Source organism: Hylobates moloch, unplaced genomic scaffold (genome assembly GCF_009828535.3).
Source record: "Hylobates moloch isolate HMO894 unplaced genomic scaffold, HMol_V3 SCAFFOLD_8, whole genome shotgun sequence".
Lineage (NCBI taxonomy): Eukaryota > Metazoa > Chordata > Mammalia > Primates > Hylobatidae > Hylobates > Hylobates moloch.
This window is the reverse complement of record NW_026652283.1, coordinates 84,562,519-84,581,144: the sequence shown is the minus strand read 5'-3', so window position 1 is coordinate 84,581,144 and position 18,626 is coordinate 84,562,519. Positions and strand designations below refer to the sequence as shown.

Genomic DNA, 18,626 nt, shown 5'->3' with positions numbered 1-18,626 from the left:
GTGGAGGTTGCAGTGAGCCAAGACTGCACCATTGCACTCCAGCCTGGGCAACGAGAACGAAACTTCATCTCAAAAAATAAAAGAGGTAAATTCGTATGGGATATGTCTTGGGCTTTGTTGGAGAAACTCATTATAGAAACATTACAGGCAATATGAGACTTGGATCCTTTTTCAGTTTTCTTTCTTCTTCAATAAACTGAACTGTTACTTTTTTTTTTTTTGTCTTTAGTAATGAAGGTGATGCCATCAAAGTTTTTGTGCGAATTCGTCCTCCTGCAGAAAGATCTGGGTCAGCTGATGGAGAGCAGAACTTATGCTTATCTATGCTCTCCTCCACGAGTCTCCGGCTGCACTCCAACCCTGAGCCCAAGACCTTCACGTTTGATCATGTTGCAGATGTGGATACCACTCAGGTAATGATAATTAGAAACTTAACTTTTTTTTTTTTTTTTTTGAAAAGGAGTCTCACTCTGTCACCGGGCTGGAGTGCAGTGGCATGATCTCGGCTCACTGCACCCTCCGCCTCCTGGGTTCAAGCGATTCTCCCGCCTCAGTCTCCCGAGTAGCTAGGACTACAGGTGTGTGCCACCATGCCTAGCTAATTTTTGTATTTTTAGTAGAGATGGGGTTTCACCATGTTGGCCAGGATGGTCTTGATCTCTCAACCTCGTGATCTGCCCACCTCAGCCTCCCAAAGTGCTGGGATTACAGGTGTGAGCCACCTCGCTGGAAACTTTACTTTTTACCTGGAACACGTAAGCCTTCGTTAGCTCTAAGAATTTCATTTCTTGGCCGGGTACGGTGGCTCATGCCTGTAATCCCAGCACTTTGGGAGGCTGAGGCGGGCGAATCACGAGGTCAGGAGATTGAGATCATCCTGGCTAGCACAGTGAAACCCCGTCTGTACTAAAAATACAAAAAATTAGCTGGTTGTGGTGGTGGGCACCTGTAGTCCCAGCTACTCAGGAGGCTGAGGCAAGAGAATGGCATGAACCCAGGAGGCGGAGCTTGCAGTGAGCGGAGATCGCACCACTGCACTCCAGACTGAGCAACAGAGTAAGACTCTGTCTCAAAAAGAAAAAAGAAAGAAAAAAGAATTTCTTTTCTGCGCTGGTCTCTTTTTAATTTCATCCGTCTCAAATAAGGAGACTGAAACATTCCATAAATATTTTAAATCTAATTTTATTAAATAGTATTCTCCTTTTTTCATCGAACTTTGTAGCAGAATGACAAAAGGCTCCTTTTTTTTTCTCCCACTAAGTGATAGGAAATTATGGGCATAGTGGCACATGCCTGTTATCCCAGCTACTTGGAAGGCTAAGGCAGGAGGATCACTTGAGCCCAGGAGTTTGAGGCTGCAGTGAGCTATGATGGTGCCACTGCACTCCAGCCTCGGCAACAGAGCAAGATTCTATCTCTAAAAAAAAAAAAATCTGTGATGTTCATTGTAGTAGCCATTAGTTATATGTGGCTATTTAGATTTAAATTCATTAAATAAAACTTGAAAGTCAGTTCCTCATATACACTAGTCATATTAAAAGTGTGGCTCGTGCATCTGAGGCACTGGAGGTTAGTTAAGATGCACTTTTGGGAGCCAGTGGATGATTGAGAAGTACCGTTGAACTGCCTAATCTAAGGATTTAGGATTACCATGATGTCAACAACTGCTTTTCTAATTAAGGTCAACTTAATTAAGACCTAGTTAGTGCTATCCAATGGAACTTTCTGCAGTGATGGAAATGTTCTGTATCTGTGCTGTCTGTTACAATAGCCTCTAGCCAAATGTGACTATATAAGTTTAAATTAATTAAAATTAAATCAAACTTAAAATTTAGTGCCTTAGATGCACTAGTCACATGTGGCTCTTGAGCACTTTAAAGATGGCTAGTGTGTATGAAGAACTGACTTTTAAGTTTAATTAATTTAAATCTAAATAGCTACATATAACTGATGGCTACTATACTGAACATCACAGATTTTTTTTTTTTTTTGTAAGAGATGGGGTCTTGCTTTGTTGCCAAGGCTGGAGTGCACAAGTGATCCTCCTGCTTAGCCTCCCAAGTAGCTGTGATTACAGGCATGTGCTACTATGCTTGGCTAATTTTTTTTTCATTCCAGGATAAATCTCAGTTATGCCAAGCTAAATTTTAAACTTTTTGTAGAGATGGAGTCTTACTGTGTTCCCCAGGCTGGTCTCAAACTCCTGGCCTCAAGCAGTCCTCCCATCTTGGCCTCCCTAAGTGCTAGGATTACAGGTGTGAGCCACTTCACTCAGCCCATCACAGATCTTCAGTATTCCCTTATACATATGGATGTTTTTGGGCCGACATTTAGGTCTTTGGATCTTTTTTTTATGTGGAGCATCGCTGGCCAATAGATAAGTAAAACAAGGGCTGGGTGCTGTGGCTCACGCCTGTAATCCCAGCACTTTGGGAGGTGGAGGTGAGTGGATCACGAGGTCAGGAGTTTGAGACTAGCCTGACCAACAGGGTGAAACTCCGTTTCTACTAAAAATAAAAAATTAGCCAGGCATGGTGGTGCGCACCTGTAGTCCCAACTACACAGAAGGCTGGGGCAGGAGAATTGCTTGAACCTGGGAGGTGGAAGTTTCAGTGAGCCGAGATCGCGCCATTGCACTAAAGGCAACAGAGCGAGACTCCTTCTCAAAAGTAAATAAATAAAAATAAACAGTGTAGGTTTGGGAGTTCTTGCATTCTTAATAAGACTGCACCTCCTTATAGATAAAAATGAAAATAAAATGGAGGTATTGACTGTTCAGTGCTAACTTATGAGAAAAATCACTGAAGAAGATGTACAGCCATTTATTTATGCTAGTACCAGTACAATATCTACATGCAATATGCTCTACAAAATTCTGTATAAAGTTTAGTTGTGTGCTTTAAATCTATAGTTGTATAGGAGATTAAGAGATGTAATTATGTTTAAAGTTTAATCATCTTAGATAGTTTAGCCTTTTTTCTGTGGTGGATGTTATCCATGTTATTACTAAGCAATTTTTTCTGTTACATTGTAGAATGTAATTTAGGAAAAATGTTTTCATTTTTATGATATGTTAACATGTTTGGTTACCTTTGTAGGAGTCTGTATTCTCAACTGTGGCTAAAAGCATTGTGGAGTCTTGCATGAGCGGTTATAATGGCACCATCTTTGCATAGTAAGTTGTTGACTGTGTCGTTATACATAGTACATGCTTGTATTATTTTCCTGTTGCTGTTGTAACAAATTACCACAAACGTAGTGGCTTAAAACAACACAAATGTATTATCTTACAGTTCTGTAAGTGAAAAGTTCAATATGGGTCTCTCACAGGCTAAAATCAAGGCGTCAGCAGAGATGCAATTCTTTTGGCAGCCTTGTTCCTATCTGGAAAATTTGTTTCTTTCTTTGCCTTTTTCAGCTGCTAGAGGCCACCCACATTACTTAGCTTACAGCCCTGTTTATCTTCAAAACCAACAACATGTAACTCTTTGACTCTTCTTCCTTAGTCACACCTCCCTCTGACAGCAGCTAAAAAAGGTTTTCTGATTTTAGGGACTCATCATTAGATTGGCCCCACCTGGCTATCAAGGTAGCAGGGATTACACTCCAAGGTAGAGGGGTAGTGTAGAGCAGAGTATCTGTCTGTCTATATATATATATAACATTTTTTTGTAAGAAAGTTTGTCCAGCCAGGCGTGGTGGCTCACGCCTGTAATCCTAGCACTTTGGGAGGCCGAGGCGGGCGGGTCACTGGAGTTCAGGAGTTCAAGACCAGCCAGGCCAACATGGTGAGACCCCGTCTCTACTAAAAATACAAAAAAAATACCTGGGTGCGGTAGTGCTCGCCTGTAGTCCCAGCTACTTGGGAGGCTGAGGCAGGAATCACTTGAACCCAGGAGGCGGAGGTTGCAGTGAGCTGAGATTGCACCACTGCACTCCAGCCTGGGTGACAGGGCGAGACTCGCCTGAAAAAAAAACAACAACAACAACAAAAAAGATTTGTCTGTTTTAGACATTTATTCAATTCTTTATATATTATGGATGTGCATTTATTTTATTCTTTAGGTTATAATCCAATACTAAAAATTATTTACCTTGTTGTTCCTGTTCCATCTTTGCCCAATGGGCCCTCCTTGAGGTTGGTTTTTTTGTCCCTTTGCTATAGCTCAACCTTTTGTTTTTTGAGCCCCTTCTTATTTTATTACGCTACAAGATGCTCTGGGCTTATCTTGTGTTTTCCCTGACCTACGCCTAGAATCAGCCATTTCACCAATGAACCCTAATTCCTTTTATTGGAGCATGGTATTTAGAAACCAAGATCTGGGCGCTAGGTGTGTTTGGTTTGTTGCTATTGGAATGCCATTGCTTCTAGGCCTTCTCAGCAGACAGAGCTAGGTAATACATGGCAGGGTGGGTATACTGTCTGGTTTACTGAGGACAATACCAATTGTCAAGTAATTATTAGTAGTGTCCTCTTCACTCTCAAGTGTCTGGACAATAATCTGTAGGATTACCCTGTTTGTAGGGGACTCAATAATATCCATTTCTCATTCTGAGTTACTAAAGAACTTTTTTCCCTCTTTTCTTCCAGAAGAAGGGGGTAAAAAAACTATAGCATACTGTTTTCTAGTTTTGGGGGGCATTTAATGGAAAAGTAAATCCAAAATTGTGTTTTTGCTGTGAATCTAAGCTAAAGTCTTTTGATATCCTGATTGACATCTTTAAAATACAACTTTTTTTTTTTTTTTTTTTTTTTTTTAAAGATGGAGTCTTGTTATGTTGCCCAGTCCTGGAGTGCAGTGGCTATCCACAGCTGTGATTCTAGTGCACCACAGCCTGGAGCTCCTGGGCTCAAGCCATCTTCCTACTTCAGCCTCCTCAGTAGCTGGAACTGCCTGGCTTCAACATTTTTACTTTTAGTTTTTTGTTACTCTTGTTTCTGTTAAGTGTGATAACAGGAGATATGACATTGCACAAAACCTATAGCATAAGAATTTTTTTATTGCTTTATATTTAAATGAAGAGATTTTAGTATCTTTTAAAGACAAAGAATTTAGGAAAGGAAATACTGTATTACTTAGCATACCAAAAACTGGAAACAAAAGTTCATTTGATTCTGGTTAAATAAATTATGGTGGTGCAAGATGCTACATGATCCCAAACCCATGGAGTACTGTGTAGCTATTAAAGATAATGAGGCAGACCTCTATTGCTGACCTAGAAAGAGATCTGAGGTAAAATTAAGGGAAAAATAGGTTGCAAAGCAGTATGAAGAGCATCATCCCAATTTTGGTAAATAAAAATTAAATGAAAACTCTGATGGCTATGTTTGTGTAATATAGAAGCATTTCCCAATTAACAGCAGTTAGCTCTTTGTAGGGAGATTGGAGAGAAAGGAGGCGGATCATTCACTTTTTATCTAATACAATTTAAAAATGGAAAGAAAATAAGCTAACTTTTTGTAGAGAAAACTTATACACTAGTATCATAATAGGAGGAGTAATCTTTTAATTTTATGTGTAAAAATAATATGTACACATTTTTTACAGTGGACAGACTGGCTCAGGGAAGACATTTACTATGATGGGTAAGTAAAGATTAACTTTTGTTGGCTTAATCTACTCTTTCTGTGATAACAGTAACCTATAACATTTTGGGGAAAGGCATAATGCTATATATGATGTTGATCTCTTGAAATTAGGGAGATTCCCTAGGCTTCTGCCAAGTTGTGAGTTCTTTGCTAGGAAAGTCCATGTGTTAATCATGTTTGCAGCTATGTTTCCAGCTCAATGCCTGGCACAGAGTGGTGCTGAATAAACAGTTTTTCAGTAGGATTTAATGAGTTTGTATATGTTTATATACCTGTATAACCACTAACCAGATCAAGATTCCTGGTCAGTAACTACCAAACCCTGTCCCCTGGAATGCCAATTACTCTGATTTCTGTCATCATTAATATTGCTTGTTTTTGATCCTCTACAAATAATATTTTATTGTGTATCTGTTGTTTCTGGTGTCTTTTAGTGTTAAGTTTCTGCGATTCACTCATGTTGTTGCATGTAGTAGTAGTTTATTTCTATTACTGTATAATATTGTATGAATATACTACACATATTCCAGTCTACTGTTGATAGACATTTGGAGTATTTCAACTTTTCAACCATATGAATAATGTTGCTGTGAACATCTTATGTCTTTTGAAATAATTTATGTTAGATATGTATCCAGGAGAATTGCTGGATCATAGGATATATGTATATTTAGCTTTAGTAGATTCTGCCCAACAGTTTCCCAAAGTGATTATCTCAGTAGTATATGGAAGTTCCAGTTGCTCCACTTCCTTATACGTACTTGAAATTGTCAATTTAAAAAATTTTTAGCCATTCTTGAGCATGTGTAGTATTATCTTATTGTGTTTATTTCTATTGACAACTGAATACGTTTCATAGGTTTAATTCAATATATCAATAGCCTGTCTGTTGAAATGCCCATTCAAGCTTTTTTCTCCCATTTAAAAAATTAGCTTGACTTTTTCTTACTCATTTGTGGATATTCCTTATAAAACAGAGAAGTTAGCCTTTTGTCCATGATATGGATTCCAGATTTTTCTCTAGATTTTTCATTTGTCTTTTGACTTACTCAAGGTTTTTTTTTCCTATGCTAAAGTTTTATTTTACACGGCTGAATTTGTTTCTTTTCTTTTTTTTCTTTTTATTTTTTTTGAGATGGAGCCTCCCTGTGTCGCCTAGGCTAGAGTGCAGTGGTGCAATCTTGGCTCGCTGCAACCTCCGCCTCCTGGGTTCAAGGCTATTCTCCAGCCTCAGCTTCCCAAGTAGCTGGGATTACAGGCATGCGCCACCACACCCGGCTAATTTTTGTATATTTAGTAGAGATGGGGGGCGGGTCTCACCATGTTGGCCAGGCTGGTCTCGAACTCCTGACCTCAAGTGATCCACCTGCGTCGGCCTCCCAAAGTGCTGGGGTTATAGGCAGAAGCCACTGCATCTGGCTTCTTTTTCTTCTTTAATGGCTTCTGAATTGTGAGTTGTAGTAAGAAAGGTCTTCCTCTCTCTCTGAGGTTATAACAACAACAACAACAACAAATAATTGAATACTTGTACTTGCAGTATGCCCAGCACTCTTCAAGACACTGTAGGTTTACTTGAATACAAGGCAGTGTCCTGGCTCTTGTGGACCTTTTGATTCTCAGGCAGGGGGAATACACAATTAAAAGCAAATACACCTCTAGAAATTATGTGAGAGGTAATAAGTGCTATGAATTAAAATAAAGCAATGTAAAGGGATGGAAAAAAGTAGAGGGTGCTATTTTAGGTGGTGGGTCAGGAAAGACCTCTCAGGAGGTGACCTTTGGAGTTATTAAGTGAAATGAGAGTGAACCATGAGACTGTCCAAGAGAATAATCTTACAGGCAGAGGAACAGCAGTTGCACAGGCCCTGAGGTGGGCGCACACCCAAGGATGTTTGAAGACCAGCAGAAGATCCATTGAGAGTGGAGTTTTCCAGGATAAGGGGCTGGTAGCATGGGAAGTCGGAGCTATACCCTAGGCCAGGTCATACAGGCCGTGAGGATTTTGGATTTTGTTTTGAATATGATGTGACATTATTGAAAGTGTTCTTTTTTAAAATAAACAAATAGGAAGTACATGATCTGATATATAATTAAAAGGATTACTCAGGCAGCTAAATGGAATAAAGACTATTAGGGGATAGAGCAGGATTAGGAGATACTGCAGTGGGTTAGGCAAGAGATGATGAAGGTAACTAAAGATTTGTTGAATCTTTGTCTTAGTCTATTTGTGTTGCTGTAAAGGAATACCTGAGGCTGGGTAATTTATAAAGAAAAGAGGTTTACTTGGCTCACAGTTCTGCAGGTCATAGAGGAAGCATGGCACCAGCATCTGCTCGGCTTCTGGTGAGGGCCTCATGCTGCTTCAACTCATGGCAGGAGACAAAGGGGAATGGGCATGCAGGGATTACATGGTGAGAGAGGAAAGTGAGAGAGAGAGAGAGAGAGAGAGAGAGACAAAGAGAGAGAGAGATGAGGAGGTGCCAGGCTGTCTCCAACAACTAGTTATCTTGGGAAATAAGAGAACTCACTCCCATGAGAATGGCACCAAGCCTTTCATGAGAGGTTGTGCCCCCCACACTCCATGACCCAAAAATGTCCCAGCAGGTGACACGTCCAACAGTGGGGATCAAATTTCAACATGAGAATTGGGGCCAAATATACTATATCAAATTGATCTTTGTATAATATATTCTTCAACGGGAAAATGATGTAAAATTATCTACATGTTCTATATTCATTCTCTTTATTTATTTACTTGCATTTTTCTACCTCTGTTATATATTTCTTAAGCTACAGGTTACAAGGACCATTTTAAATATTCCAGGTGTGGTACAAGGCCTTCTACCAAAGACGACTATTATATTTTAAAATTTATTCTGTATTTTTCTTGTGCATATCAGCATTTTGTTCCTTTGGTCTCTAAGACATACTTCAATATTTTGATTGTTAAATAGATCTAGATCTTTTCTAGCTATATATTTTTTCTGGTAAATATTGCTATAACTTGAATTAGAATTCCTTAGAATCCTGCTATTTACATATCCACTCTTCCTTTTCCCAGTGTAACAAAACAGAGACTCTGCATTTTTCTGTCTACGTGGAAGTCTTGTAAGATATTCTTACAGTACTTTTCTTACCAGCTTGGCTTTTATTGCCTAATTTTAAAAAAATCAACTAGCTAATCCTGATATTTAGTACTTAATGTGTTTAAAGCACTAACATGGCTCTAAGTGCTTTACCTTTACACTCTCAGTTAATTCTTTTTTTTTTTTTTTTTTTTTTTGAGATGGAGTCTCACTCTGTCGCCCAGGCTAGAGTGCAGTGGTGCCATCTCGGCTCACTGCAATCTCTGCCTCCAGGTTAACACCATTCTCCTGCCTCAGCCTCTCCGAGTAGCTGGGACTACAGGCACCCGCCACCACGCCTGGCTAATTTTTTTTTTGTATTTTTAGTAGCGATGGGATTTCACCGTGGTCTTGATCTCCTGACCTTGTGATCCGCCCGCCTCGGCCTCCCAAAGTGCTGGGATTACAAGCGTGAGCCACTGCGCCCGGCCTCTCAGTTAATTCTTTCCAATAACCCTATTTGGTATTTATTACCATTATTATCCCCATTTTATAATTGAGAACTCTGCAGCTTAAGAGGGATTTAGTAATCAGCCTATGGTCACACAGTATGGGGCCAAGGCCTGGAGCACAGGTCAGTCTATGAGACCAAATGTGCTGCAATAAAGTACAATTATTTGATATTCCTGCAGATTTTGGTACCTGGCAGTTGGAAAAATTTCAATTTCTCTCACAGACCTAAATTTAACTTGCTTGGAGCACAAGTAGGAAACTGATTATATGGTGTATCATCTAATTTCTATGTAAATTGCCATTTTGAAAGACTCTTGGAATAGAATAAAAATCTAGTGTTTATTTTTTCATTTTTTTAGGACCATCTGAATCTGATAATTTTTCTCATAACCTGAGAGGAGTAATCCCACGAAGTTTTGAGTATTTGTTTTCCTTAATTGATCGTGAAAAAGAAAAGGTAAAACAATGTAAAAATAAAGTGGTTCTATGAAATGTCTAATTTTGAATAGGTAGCTACTGATAATTAGCTCATGATACATGGTGGAGCATGGATGGTACTCTACAATATGAATAGACTAGTGTGGTATAAAAAAAGCCTTTCAATTCTGAGGATAATATTAAGGATTCTGAGTTGTTTTATCTCAATTGAGTTTTTAGTTTATAAAACATGCATTATCCTTTATCCCAAATTGCTGGTTTACAAGAAAGGGAAATAGTGCTTCTGAGGCTCTCAAAAAAAGATTTTGTAAGAGAGAAACTGTAAAGAAAATCTCAACTGAGGAAAACAGATACATTAATACACTAAGCCTAATCATCTACCTGTACCTAGGCTCACAGGTGACTGCAGGTGTCCCTAAATCCTCATGACATCCAGCAGTGATGGACTCATCCTCACCACCTTTGTAGCACCTGCTACTGCCTTCCATGATCTTTGTGCTCCACATGTGGTATGGCTCCATCACCATGGGGATTTGGTCTTTCCTCTTGCATTGGCTCCCAGGTTGGGCCTTCTCACAGTTGTGCTGATTTAGCTTGGTGAATTCGGGGCTTAGAACCATTAGTGTTTTATGTTCCATTACTTGTGTACCAAAGAAACTTATATATAACATTGGTTTACCATTTACTTCTTTGCAGAAATCACCTATCTATGACACTGAAATTAGACACACAAATTGTGTGGCAGTGAAATAATTTAGTACCATGCACTTCTATGGTTTAAAATCCTATAAAGTCTTTTAAAATAAATTATTTTCAATCGTTTGAAGAACATAACACTTGTTTCAAATAAAACTTTATGAGGACATCAAATATATAAGACAGACAAAAATGGAATTTCCCAACTGAACTGCTCAATTCTCCTCCCCCTGTATTAGCTCCCAGGCACCTGTGGAGGCCTCTAGGGTGCCTGGGACCACAGTTTGATGCAGCTGTAAAATATAATGATGTGTTAAAACTAGTTATCAGCTGAGCGCGATGGCTCACGCCTGTAATCCCAGCACTTTGGGAGGCCGAGGCGAATCACGAGGTCAGGAGATCGAGACCATCCTGGCGAACACAGTGAAACCCCGTCTCTACTAAAAATACAAAAAATTAGCTGGGCGTGGTGGCGGGTGCCTGTAGTCCCAGCTACTCAGGAGGCTGAGGCAGGAGAATGGCGTGAACCCGGGAGCCAGAGCTTGCAGTGAGCCGAGATCACGCCACTGCACTCCAGCCTGGGCAACAGAGCGAGACTCTGTCTCAAACAAAACAAAACAAAACAAAAAAACTAGTTATCTAGATATTTTTACTTTTAGGTATCTTATATTGTATTAAAGGATAATAGCATAGGAAATTTACATCTTGTGAAGCGAGTGCAAAATTAATGCTCATGAAAACTAGGTATGAACATATGAAAATAATGTATCTAAACGAGGCTTCTTTTTTACAGGCTGGAGCTGGAAAGAGTTTCCTTTGTAAGTGTTCCTTTATTGAAATCTACAACGAGCAGATATATGACCTACTGGACTCTGCATCGGCTGGACTGTACTTAAGGGAGCATATCAAGAAGGGAGTCTTTGTTGTTGGTGCAGTGGAGCAGGTGGTAACCTCAGCTGCTGAAGCCTATCAGGTACCCTGCCATGAGTACTTATTTGGTGCTTAGGCAACAAACCTGCTGTGAAATCACCCTAATCTCAAAAAAGTAACAATTGAGGTGCCAAAAATATGTCATAAAGGCATAATACAGAATGTTCATGAGAAGTAAAGAGAAAGTAATATGGCAGTATTTTCTATTCCAAGAGTCTTTCAAAATGGCAACCTCGAAAGGGCAATTTATACAGAAATAAGATGATACATTGTATAATCAGTTTCTTACTTGTCCATATGTTTTTAGTGGTTCCTCCTGGGAGATGCCTGTTTGAGGGGCTTCTGGGAACTCTGGCCTTTAAACTAGCTGGCTGTTCTTTTCTACGTTGCTTGCTTGTTAGGTGTCAAAAGCTAACTTATCTTGAGCATTCAGCTCAGGACAAGCAAACCTCTTGACAGGAATTTACAAAATATTCTAGATAAGTATTTATGAAATCTGATCTGGCCTAATGGTTTGAAAGTTTTGTATTATGAAGCATTTGACACATATGAAATATTGCCACAAGCATGTAAGTTACCAAGCATAATGTTAAAGTGAACTTTCAGGAGGCTTTTAGACAATTTAAAGACCCTAGTATCACCAGTACTATCCTATTTACTGGTGATATTTGGTTCTTTAAATATACTATAAATAGGTAAATAGGATACCTGTCCTCCCTATCCCATATCCCTGGCTCTTCCCCAAAACTAAGCACTAAGTTGAATGTCATTATCATTTTCTTCCACTTTTAAATCACATATGTATGTGGTTTTGCCTGTTTTTGAGTTTGAAAAACCACATATTTAGCGTTCTATGACTTTTAAAACTCAATGTGGTTTATGAAATCTACGTTGCATTTCATTTATTTTCACTGCTGTATGATATTTTATAATTTAGTCTCTTATCTTCAATAAGTCTCTTGATCCCAGCTGTTTAAATTGAGACTCGCCCCGGCAAGAGACAGGTTGTACATGTGACCTAGTATGTGTATACATACATACTCAAAAAATTGTGTTGGGTTTTTTATTGGAATTACATTGCAGTTATAGACCAGTCTGGAGGGATTAACAATTTTTTTTACAATGTTTTACAATATTCAGTCCATACATTAGCATGGCATGTCTCCTCTTTTATTTAGATCTTTAATGTCTTGCAATATAATTTTAATAATTTTCATCATAAAAGTCATACATACTTTTTGTTAACTTTATTCCAGTATACCTTATGTTTTTAGTTGCTCTAATAATCTTTTTTATTTTCATTTTTATTTATTTTTTATTTGTTTTTTGGAGACAGAATCTTGCTGTCGCCCAGGCTGGAGTGCAGTGGCGCGATCTCGGCTCACTGCAACCTCCGCCTCCTAGGTTCAAGCAATTCTCGTGCCTTAGCCTCCCAAGTAGGTGAGACTACAGGCGCGCACTACCATGCCTGGCTAATTTTTTGTATTTTAGGAGAGACAGGGTTTCACCATGTTGCCCAGGCTGGTCTTGAACTCCAGAGCTCAGGCAATCCACCTGCCTTGGCCTCCCAAAGTGCTAGGATTATAGGCATGAGCTACCGTGCCCGGCACATAATCTCTTTTTTAAATTACATTTAGTGTTTGGTGTGTATAGAAATGCAGTTGATTTTTATAAGATGCTTTTATAATCAGCCACCTTGCTAACTGTCTTAAAAAATCAAGAATGTGTGTTAAAGTTTTGTTTGATGCTTTTTCCACCATTGTTGAGATAATCTTGTGCTTTTTCTTCTTTAACATGTTAACACGATAAAGTACTCGATTAAGATTTGCTATTATTTTGTTTAGTATTTTTCATAAATTTAAAAGATTGAGATCAATCTGTAATTTCCTTTGTCCTATTCCTTTTTTTTTTTTTTTTTTTTTTGAGACAGGGTCTTGCTCTGTCACCCAGGCCAGAGTACAAGTGGCACAATCATGGCTCACTGCAGCCTTGACTTCCTGGGCTTAACAGATCCTCCCACCTCAACCTCCCTAGTAGCTGAGACTACAAGTGCACAGCATTATGTCTGGCTGATTTTTGAATGTTTTTGTAGAGATGAGGTTTAGCCATTTGTCCAGGCCGGTCTTTAACTCCTGGTTTCAAGCATTTCACCTTGCCTCAGACCCCCACTATAGGCGTGGGACACTGCGCCCGGCCCTATTCTCTTTGTCTTGTTTTATTATCAACGTTACTTGTTTTCTGAAAGTATTTATGCCTGGGATGACTTATTCTTAGAATATATAGTAGAACTCATCTACAAAATTATTTGGGTCTTGTGAGATTTTTAACTACAAAACAATATTTTAATAGAGCCATGCAGCCATTTTATTTCTTCTTGAGTCACTGTTAGTAAGTTATGTATTTTAGAAAAATTTCAATTTCCTCTTAGTTTTCAAGTATATTGGCATAAAGTTGTTCCTAGTATTCACATTTTTACTATCTTTGCCGTAACTGCCATTTTGTTTCCTTTTTACACAGTTGTTATTGTTTATATGGACTTGCTCTTTAATATTTTCTTTGTTTTCAGTTTATCCTGGGTTTATCATGCTGTTCTTTTTCCAACTTCTTAAGCTGGATATTTACTCATGTTGGCATTTCTTTTGTGATATAAGTATTTAATACTTATATTTTTTATAAATTTTTACTTCTTAATTCTTCTTTAACTTCACACAAGTTTTAATATTTTATCGTGTAGATCCAAATATTTTTCTACTATAATTTTTTTTGACTCATGAATTACTTAGAAATGTGATTTTAAATTCCAAAGCCTGTGGGGATTTCTAACTTATTTCTCACATTGATTCTCAATTGCATTGGGATCGGAGAATGTGGTCTTATGTGACATCTAGTCTTTGAGATTTTTTTTGAGACATAATTTATGGATTAATAACATTTTTTTTAAAGTGTGTCATGTATGCTTGAGAAGAATATGTATCCTTGGTACAAGGTTTTATATTTTTGCTAGTTTTCTTGTCCCTGTAATCTGTTGATACTTCAGATACTTATTTTCTCAAGTTAACAACAAAATAACATTGAATGAAGTGAAATGGAGGACCTGCTGTGGACTCTTTTATTAGGTGTATATACAATTAGAATATAGAATTAGTATATATCTTCCTTTTATTTTCATCTATAATTCTTTATCCTATACTTTCCTATCAACACATTTTGCTTTACAAATCTGTTTTATCTGATGTTCACATACCACTCAAAATTCTTTTGATTACCATTTGCCTGGTATATGTTTTCCCATCAGTCTTTCTGTTTCTTTTCTTGTTTTTTTTTTTTTTTTTTTTTTTTGAGTCTCACTCTGTCACCAGGCTAGAGTGCAGTGGCATGATCTCGGCCCACTGCAACCTCCGCCTCCCGGGTTCAAGCTATTCTCCTGCCTCAGCCTCCCGAGTAGCTGGGACTACAGGTGCATGCCACCACACCCAGCTAATTTTTTGTATTTTTAGCAGAGATGGGGTTTCACCATGTTAGCCAGACTGGTCTCGATCTCCTGACCTCGTGATCCACCCACGTGGGCCTCCCAAAGTGCTGGAATTACAGGCGTGAGCCACAGTGCCCTGCCAACAGCTATGATTTATTGAGTGAAGGTGCCAAGCACTGTGCTAACTTCTTTTGTATAGATTATTTTACTTAATTTTCAATATGCCCTTTGAGATAAAGATACTAATTTCTCCATTTTACCCTATATATACTGTTACCCTTCTACCCAAAATGTGGTCCTCAGAACATCAGCATCACCTGAGAGCTTGTTAGAAATGCAGAATCTCAGGCCCCACCTCACACCGAATCTGAATCTGAATTTTAACAACATCCATAGATGATTCATATGCACCTAAAACTTACATGTTCTGTTCTATGGGGTAGGTACCCATATTCCCATTTTACATATATGAAGGCTGAGCCTTGAAAAGGTTCAGCTGGCCCCAGACCTCACCTAGTACATAATGGAGCCATGGTTTGAACTCATATGCATCTGATTCCAGAGCCTGCATTCTGAACTTTCATGTATCCTGCTTGCCATAGGGAATAGAAGGGAAAAAATACTTTGTAGACCAAAAGCTGACAAAACTTTGGGCTTAAAGATAATTTACAGATTTTTCCTGTCCAACATTCTCATTTTCTAGGTAAAGAAATGGGTTCAGAGAGGTTTTGTGATTTACATTAGGTTAACACAAATAAAGGGTGGCAAAACCAGTTCTAGATCCTATGCACTCTGATTTCCTGTTTGTTCTCTTTCTGTAATGTGGAAAGGGAACACAAAGGAAAGGAAAATAACTTCAGCTTATTCCTTAATGGACCAGTAATCTTTCCCACCACCCTTTACAAATTTCCTACTGATTTTGGTGGCTCTTGTGTACCATTTGGAACTTGGGATAATATAATTTATCTTATAAAGCTAGATAACAATGGAAGGCAATAGATATTCCTCACCCCTGTTCTAAAGAGAAAATATGCTTTTTGTAAATATATTTCTTTTTCCCTATGAAAGTAGTTAGCTGTATGTTAGTATTTTTCATAATAAAATGAGTGATTCCCAAGTACTTATTTTACATTTTAAGTGTACCTACTCTTGTTCCTTTTTTTTTTTTTTTTTTTTTTTAAGATAGTATCTTGCCCTGTTGCTCAGGCTGGAGTGCAGTGGCACAATCATGGCTCACTGCAGCCTTGAATTCCTGGGCTCAAGAGATCTTCCCACCTCAGCCTCCCGAGTAGCTAGGACTACAGGTTCCTGTCACTGTACATAGCAAATTATTTTTATTTTTTTTTGTAGAGGTGAGGTCTCACTCTGTTGGTCAGGCTGGTCTTGAAGTCCTATCCACAAGTGATCCTCCAGACTTGGCCTCCCAAACTGCTAGGATTACAAGCATAAGCCACTGTAACTGGTCCTCTCATTTCTTTTAATATGTTTTCCTTTTGCATAGGTGTTGTCTGGAGGATGGAGGAACAGACGTGTGGCATCAACATCAATGAACAGAGAATCGTCTAGGTCTCATGCCGTCTTTACAATTACAATAGAGTCAATGGAGAAAAGTAATGAGATTGTGAATATACGGACCTCCCTACTCAACCTGGTGGATTTAGCAGGATCTGAAAGGCAAAAAGATACCCATGCAGAAGGGATGAGATTGAAGGTAAGAATGAAATTATGGTCTTCAACTTGTATGTGAGTTCTTAACTAGCAGTCAATACAGTCGTGATGTATAACAATGTCTCAGTCAATGAGGAACTGCATTTATGATGGGGGTCCCTTAAGAGTATAATAGCTATACCACATGGCTTAGGTATGTTGTAGGCTATACCATCTCAGTTTGCATAAGTATATTCTATGATACCCACAAAACGATCAAATTTCCTAACAGCACATTTCTTAAAATGTACCCCTGTTAGCCGGGCGCGGTGGCTCACGCCTGTAATCCCAGCACTTTGGGAAGCTGAGGCAGGTAGATCACGAGGTCAGTAGCTCGAGACCATCCTGGCCAATGTGGTGAAATCCCATCTCTACTAAAAAAATACAAAAGTCAGCTGGGCTTGGTGATGCGCGCCTGTAGTCCCAGCTACTTGGGAGACTGAGGCAGGGAATCACTTGAACCTGGGAGGCCGAGGTTGCAGTGAGCTGAGATCGCGCCAGTGCATGCCAGCCTGGGTGACAGAGAGAGACTCTGTCTCAAAAAAAAAAAAAAAAAGAAAGAAAATGTATCCTTGTTATCCTTGTTGTTAACTGATATATGAGCATACCAAGCTAAGTGTTTTGAGGGTGGCAAAGAAATAAGAAATTGTTCCTATTGAAAAGGAACAGAGATTTCTTTTGTGGAACAGTGAACATAGATGGGATAGGGCAAGTCTGTCAGTAGCAAAAATGTTTTAATTCATACCAGAGGGGATAAGGGTACAAGAGACAACAGGGGTCAGAGGAAGAAGGGTGCAACGTGGACTGCTTGTGGAACGTGTGGAAAAGAAGTAGTTCTTGACTTGCGAAGGATTTCGGTAGGGAGAGAGAAACAGGAAATGCATGCCTGGCAGGGGGCATCTCAAGGGTTATTGTGGATGCAGAATGAGTGTAGCATTTGGCATTTCAGCATGGCTCAATGGATGGGTTGGTTAGAGAGGCAAGCAGGCCCGGATTATCAAGGACCAGGAGTGCCAGGCCAAGTTTGTACTCAACTCTGTGAACACTGGGAAACACTTAACATTTCTGAGCAACTAAGTGATTCATGAAGAAAGCCTGTTTTATAGAAACTTAGTCATCTGACCCACTGCTGTTAAGATTTTAGAAGGGAGAGCCCACAGAAAAAGATGACCACTTAGGCTGTTTAATATTTCAGGTGTGAAGGGTTAAGTACCTAGTCCTAGGCTAAGGTATCAACAGTGGGACCAGAGGTTCTATGTAATATGTATTGTCAATACGTGTTTATATATATATATGAATTGTCAATAAAATATTTCTAGAGTCTATAGTTTAGAATATACATGGGCAAGGGGAGAGGAATTGGAAAGGAGGAGGGAAGAGATCTACTTTTTTCATTAAAAGTGAGGATTTGAGTCGCCTGACCTACATTTGAGGCAGTTTTAGGCAATCTAAAGCTCATATTTCTTTGTTTTGAGACAGTCTCACTCTGTCACCCAGCTGGAGTGCAGTGGCACGATCTCGGCTCACTGCAACCTCTGCCTCTCGGGTTCAAGCAGTTCTCCTGCCTCAGCCTCCCAAGTAGCTGAGATTACAGGCGCCTGCCACCACACCCGGCTAATTTTTTGTATTTTTAATAGAGATGAGGTTTCACCATGTTGGCCAGGCTGGTCTTGAACTCCTGACCTCAGGTCATCCACCCTCCTTGGCCTCCCAAAGTGTTGGGATTACAGGCGTTAGCCACCACGCCCAGCCTAAAGCTCATATTTCTATTGAGATATGAGGCTTAATAAATATAGCATATGGGCTGAGCACGGTGGCTCATGCCTGTATTCCCAGCACTTGGGAGGCTGAGGTGGGAGGATCCCTTGAACCCAGGAGGTCAAGATTGCAGTGAGCTGTGATTGTGCCACTGTGCTCCAATCTGGGTGACAGAGTGAGACTCTGTGTCAAAAAAAAGCATATGCTTATAATAGGACATATATCAAGTCTGTTCTAAAATGCTTTATATATGTTAATTCATTTAACCTTCCCAACAACTCTGGGAAGTAGGTGCTATTCTTTCTATTTTACAGTTAAAGAAACCGAAGTCACACAGCTAATAAAGGTAGAGCTGAGATTCAAACCGAGCTGCTACAGTACTCTCAACCATGCCACTAACCACCTTTCTGATTTACTGAATGATAACAGCAGTGACTCTGAATTCAGTACATCTTGC

At 39.2% G+C, this 18,626-nt stretch overlaps 1 protein-coding gene across 3 annotated transcripts in view; it reads left to right on the top strand.

The window, feature by feature from the left end:
* The window catches only part of KIF15 (kinesin family member 15), an 88,228-nt gene that overhangs the window by 13,252 nt on the left and 56,350 nt on the right, over window positions 1–18,626 (top strand). For all 3 annotated transcript variants that reach the window (XR_009214596.1, XM_032161848.2, XM_032161847.2), the window contains exons 3-8: window positions 230–413; window positions 3,099–3,175; window positions 5,550–5,587; window positions 9,528–9,625; window positions 11,096–11,275; window positions 16,206–16,415. Coding sequence is in view for 2 of the 3 variants with exons in the window: in XM_032161848.2 (XP_032017739.1) it covers window positions 230–413; window positions 3,099–3,175; window positions 5,550–5,587; window positions 9,528–9,625; window positions 11,096–11,275; window positions 16,206–16,415 (787 nt within the window). In the remaining variant the exon portion in view is untranslated. The remainder of the gene's footprint in view (window positions 1–229; window positions 414–3,098; window positions 3,176–5,549; window positions 5,588–9,527; window positions 9,626–11,095; window positions 11,276–16,205; window positions 16,416–18,626) is intronic.